The sequence below is a fragment of the Prionailurus bengalensis genome, chromosome B1, assembly GCF_016509475.1.
Source record: "Prionailurus bengalensis isolate Pbe53 chromosome B1, Fcat_Pben_1.1_paternal_pri, whole genome shotgun sequence".
Lineage (NCBI taxonomy): Eukaryota > Metazoa > Chordata > Mammalia > Carnivora > Felidae > Prionailurus > Prionailurus bengalensis.
In genome coordinates, this window is record NC_057344.1 from 92,424,917 (window position 1) to 92,431,130 (window position 6,214).

Genomic DNA, 6,214 nt, shown 5'->3' on the forward strand with positions numbered 1-6,214 from the left:
CCAACCCAGTTTTCTGATTTGGAACCCATTGACTGAAATGGTTGCAGGGTCCCTAGAAGAATTATTCACTGTAGTATACACTGTAATGTTTCCCCAGTATTATATCCTGTACTGTTTCCCCAGTTCTTCTCCCAAAGTACTAGTGGTCATTTATCTAGGTGAATACACACCAGGAAAAAGAAATATCCGAACATTTTGGTCACTAAAGGGCACAGATACTAGTTGACATTAAAACTAGGAGACCTGAAGTATCCTCATGGCTCTACTTTTAGGGGGAGGGCTTGTTGAGGCCATGTAATAAATGGAGCCTTGGCTAGAGTTCAGCTTACAGTAGCATCACTGTGTTTGCAAACCCACCCAGGGGTCATTTCCCTAGTCTCTGAATCTGTCATTGGGATTGCGTAACAACCACGTTGGGTCCTTTACCTGTTGGATAAAAGCTAATGTGGAGAGGAGGAGAGGCTGGGTGACTCAGTCTGTTGAGCATTAGACTCAGGCTCAGGTCATGATCTCATGGCTCAGGAATTCAAACCCCATATCAGAGTTTTTGCTGTCAGTGAGGAGCATGCTTTAGATACTCTGCCCCCCTCTCTCTACCGGTTCCCTGCTCACACTCTTTCTCTCAAGAATAAATATACATTAATTTTTTTAAGCTAACATGCAGGGAAAAGACAAATGGAAGCCTCTGATATTGCCCTTCTGTTCAAGATGGTAAATAATGTAAACATTTAATAAAACATTAATTATGTATTTATAAACATATATCTCCCAGGATGAGGAGAATGGTAGAACTGATCTCTGCCATCTCCTGAATGGAGCCAAAGGATGCAGGGTTGACGATCCCTACATGTTTACATTTAAAATTCCACTTTACACACACACACACACACACACACACACACACACAAAACAATGAATTTTAGAGAATACTGTAGACTGCTAAAGCAGATTAATATGTCCCCAGTACATTATATGCAGTTGCTCATTTCTTTAATGTGTTTGTTCTTTTCTATTCATAAGAAAAAATAGAACCAGAGAGAATTAGCATTAGAACTAATAATAATATTATTTACAGTTTGCCCTATATGGCCAGACTGGTTGGTTTGGGGTCTGGAAGGAACAGGGTGGTAAGAATGAAGACAAGGAGATGTGGGCTAAAGCCATGTAGACAGATATTTATACGAATCAGAAAGTATCCATCATGAAAGAGGCACTAAACATCCAAAATGACTTGCACAGCTGACCCTGGTCTTCCTTGGTTATTAGCCACCTCAAAAGAAGACAATGGACACATAAATGGTCTTGCCACAGTGCAAAGATGGAATCTACGTATGTAGTGAACTACATAGACTTTCACTTACGAAGGTTTGCCTATGTAGCTTACCTACCTACTTACCTTTCCAGATACTGGTGCCTTAGAATGTCCAACTTGCCAGTAACAGAGACCTGCACTGAGTCCTGAGACATCAACAAGCCCATTGGTAGCAAACTGCTAAATTGGGACCCTTTCATCCTATACAGTCAGTGAATTTTCCTCACAAGGAAAGATACATACTCTGGGTATAGATTTTCTAGGCTATGTGCAGAATCTCAGCAAGTACCAACATACTGATGCTGACAAAAGACCTGATCTATAGGTATGAAATCCCACATCATATAGCACCCAGTGAGGACCAAATTCATAGATAAGGAGGTGTGGAATTGGTCCCATGACCATGTGCTCTGAAGAATAATCAACCTTATTGAACACTGGAATAGCCTAGTAAGGGCACAGCTAAAGCAACAATTTAGAAGAAATGCTCTGAGAGAATGTGTATCATTCTCCAGTATGTATCCAGTATATATACAAATCAGAGACCTCTATATGGAGCTGTTTCCCCAAAGGAAGAATACATGGGATTAAGTACTAATCAGTGGAAACAAGAGTGGCACCAGATGCACCCCTCCCACTGAACCATGGAGGACTTTTTGCTTCTTGACCCAAAACTCAGGGGTTGGCTATTTTATTCCACAAAGAGGTCACACTCTTTACAGGAATGCCATAAGGATTTCTTTAAACTCAAAGATATCACCACTGCAGGAACGTTTGGACTTCTAGTTTTCCGGAAACAGCAGGTGAAAAGTAATCACCATCTTAGGGAGAGTAATTGGCCCTGATCAAAAGACGACGATTGTACTGTTCTTTTGTAAACGGCAACTAAGAGAAATATAAAACACAAGTTATCCATTTGGATGCCCCTTGGTTTACCTTTGCCTGTTTATAATGGTAAATAAATGGGCATGTACGATAACCAAGCCCAAGAAAGCAGTATGATAACCAAAGGGAACGGGGATCTGAGTCATGCTTTCTAGGAAGCTACAAAGACCTGCCAGCATGATAGATAAAGATGAAGAGGTACCAGAATGCATTAGGAACTAGAGACTGATGTTTTTGCTGTCACCTCAAGAGTGAGTAGTATAGGGGCTGTAATTTATTCTACAAACTTCACTTTGCTCAGCTTCTCCTCAGGGAGAGAGACTCACAGGGTCTATGGAAGAGCTTCTCACAGAACCTGAATGAATTACTTGTATCTTTTTCATGAAAACTATAGACTCTGATACCCATGGAGTGTTCTACTCAGATCTCTTTCAAGAGAAACTTGATGTGAAGAGTATCCTTGACCGATGGTCTTGGCTCCATCGGTGTTCACTCAGGGACCACTCAGTCAAAGACAAGGTACAGCCCGGGTACCAGTCCTGGCCCATTCCTAACACAGGATTACTCTGATGGGGAAACCCATTGCTATGATTGAAGCTTCTCAGAACCATGCTGTGTCAGAGGGTCTTCCTATCCCATTCTTTCTCTTTTTTCTCTTTTCACAGCTGTCAAAGTTGCACTGTGCTCTGGAGATTTTCCCAGCCGATTTCTGTCCCCTCCTCATCTTTTATCCTTCACAGACAATTCCATAGCAAATCCTTTGTGCAACAAATCCCATCTTGGTGTTTGGTTTTAGGAGGACCCAAACTGATATAATCCATATAATTGAAATGCTTTCTGGCCATACTGTTTGAGAAAATACAAAACACAAATGACCTATATCAGAAATGAAAGTGGACATCACTACAGATCATAAAGACTTCAAAAGGATAGTAATGGAATATTTTGTGTGTTTTTCCAAGAAAGAGGGAAGTTTACTAATTAAAAAAAAAATCTGACTTTTGACTCAGGCAGTCCTACAGGTGGCAAAGAGATAGTAATAATTCCTAGCACAAAGGGATTAATGAATTGGATCTTAAATAAAGATAATATAATTTTGCTATTCCCACATGAACAGATTTGGAATGTTTTTTTAAAAAAAATAGGAAGTGTGAAAATATAATATTTCAAAATAATTTTTGAGAAGAGCCATGTCATCTTAATGACTTCATTTCTTTTTTAAAGTTATCTTTAATGAAAAAAGGAATCACTCAGAAATGTTTTCAAAATCTCTGTTAACCCCATGTGATTTGTCATTTTTCAAATTGTACTTAATCTCAAAACCCTCCACTCTGGCATCATGGATGTAGGTTAAGAAAAATAAATTAATATTGGAAATTAAATAATAATCAGAGAACTTAGTAACTGAAATTACCTCTTCAATTATGATTAGGAATAAAATCAGACGTTAAATTGCTTAATGATCTTTTTAAAAGCGGGATATGTGGGTTTGGCCAAATTTCTATGAATTAGAGGATTTTTTTTTCTTAATATGGAAGAAGTGCCTCCATAGGTGATTTAATGAAATAATGTATCTTTTTTATGAGTGCCAGAAAAGTGATTTGAGCAGGAGTATGTCCATATTTGTAAGAATGTCCATATATTTCCTTGATTCAATAAAGTAATATTGAGAAATAGGGAAAGTGATTACTATTATGGTCAAATAAACACTTGAATATAGACAAACATTTATTTAAATATTTATAGAAGTTTAATTTTTGCAATTTCAAGTCCTCCAAAATTTCTGCCTAGATTCATCTTTGTTTAAGAAAAAAAAATATCTCTTTAAAGGTTAGATTTACAAATGCATATTAGATTCTTGTGCTTTTAAAACATTACTATTTCTCCTCTACTAGGTTCTTGCCCCAGGCAAAAACCAACGCCTAACACAAATATTGAAAAAGAAGAAGAAAAAAAGAAACCTCAAGAGACACAATAAGCTATCTTAGGATTTTAACAATCAAAAAGGCAAAGGTCATATGGGTTATTTGAAAACTCCTTTGAGGGAAAAATTGATCCATTCCTTTAATGTTCTCCACAACAAGGATTAATTCTCTTTGAGTACTTTAAATAATATAAGGGAAAACCCATTAAGGAAAGGAGACTCAATTCACTGCTCTGACCCCCTGATCCATCTGAGAACTTTCAAAACCAATCCCAGACTAATATATTCTCTATTGATTTTGATTTTTATATTCTCTTAAACCCAGAGAGAATTTATTTCCTTCTAAAAATATAGTTTAAAATGATCAAATAATACTCTATCCCCAAAGTTGCTACCAAGAAACACTCCAAACACTAGCAAAAAGTTCAAAGTAGAGGCAGGATGCATACAGTAGGGGATAAGAGGAATATAAATTGAAATTTTACCAATTCACTAGTCATAATTTATTATTTCAAGGTGATGAATATTAAACAAGTTAGACTTTAATAAATTTACAAATAATAATAAAACATCTGGTTTTATAACATTATAGTTTATATGTAACATAATATAAATATATATCATATATTGATAAAGCACTTTGTAGCTTGCAAATGACATTATCAAATTTAATCCACACAGCAATGATGCGATTAGGCTTTGCTGTTAAATTGCACTTAATAGTTTGTAAAAGCAGTCTGTTGGCCAGCGGGAAACCTCGGGGGTTACCACTGGGAGGCGGGGCTGGGGCAGTGGGCCAGCCTCCTTATGGCTCTGTTGAACCCCCTCTGGACTCGGGTATTGGAGGCACTGACAATGACTGGCAGCCGCCAGCCTTGCAAAGGTGTGTTCTGGGTCATTGGTTTCTAAGTGTTCAGTTGGATTCATTGGACTGGGCAATAAAGGGGAAAAATGACAAAAATCCCATGAAATGACTATCCTACTCATTATTTATGATGTGTTCCCTGATGCATGCAAAGAGCTTTAAGATGCAGGTGAGCAGGTAGTATCTTCCCCAGCAGATGTAGCTGAAAGAATTGACAGAATTTTTACAATGTTGCCTATGAGTGTCAATGCAATAGAAGATTATTCTGGAGCAAATGAAACTCTAAAAAAAGTGAAGAAAGGCTCACTTTCCATAGATTGCGGTACTATCGATGCCACAGTTTCAAGAGAATTGGCCAAAGAAGTTGAGAAAATGGGAGCAGTTTTCATGGATGTCCCTGTTCCTGGTAGTGTGGGAGCTGCTGTGTCTGGAAACCTCCTATTTTTGGTGGGAGAAGTCAAAGATGAATTTGCTGCTACAAAGAGTTGCTGCTGTGCATGGACTCCAATATGGAGTACTGTGGAGCTGTTGGGACTGGGCAGGCTGCAAAGATCTGCAACAACATGATCGCTATTAGTATGATTTCAACTGATGAAACTATGAAACTTGGAATCAGGTTAGGGCTTGACCCAAGACTGCTGGTTAAAATCCTAAATATGAGCTTATGATGGTGTTGGTCAGGCAACATAATCCTCTACCTGGGATGATGGATGGAGTTCCGTCTGCCAATAAGTATCAGGGTGGATTTGGAGCAACACTCCTAGCTAAGGATCTGGGGTTAGCACAAGACTGCTACCAGCACAAAGAGCCCCATCCTTCTGGGTAGTCAAACCCATCCAATCTAGAGGATGATGTGTGCCAAGCGTTACTCAAGAAAAGACTATTCAGACCTTTCTAGTTTCTATCAGAGGAGACCTTCTGAGTTTGCCCTTTGGCTGTGGGTACTGTTGGCAACGAAACTCTATCTTGGACCCTCCTTATAGCTCACTCCACAAGTGAATGCATTTAGTCTAAGGTCACCTGTCTGCCTTTGATTATCTAGGTCCCAGTAAACCCTAAAATTTTTCACCCATTTTTAACTGCTTGTTCTTTTTTATCTATTTTAGCAAACGTGTATTATCTGATTTTTTTTGTTCTGCAAGCCGCTGATGGTCTCTGTTAACAAGCTGACTGACCTTTTTCAAAAGTTTGATCCCTGAGCATCTTCAACTAAATCGTGGCATGCTTT

General features: G+C 38.4%; 1 protein-coding gene across 1 annotated transcript; it reads left to right on the forward strand.

Annotated features, from left to right (window-relative positions):
* The first annotated feature begins 5,097 nt into the window (after positions 1 to 5,097).
* LOC122467963 (3-hydroxyisobutyrate dehydrogenase, mitochondrial-like) lies at positions 5,098 to 5,645 on the forward strand. Its single transcript, XM_043554501.1, has one exon. It carries the CDS (start codon positions 5,215 to 5,217, stop codon positions 5,551 to 5,553), a length of 339 nt encoding a protein of 112 aa, XP_043410436.1. The 5' UTR covers positions 5,098 to 5,214; the 3' UTR covers positions 5,554 to 5,645.
* The last annotated feature ends 569 nt before the right edge of the window (positions 5,646 to 6,214 follow it).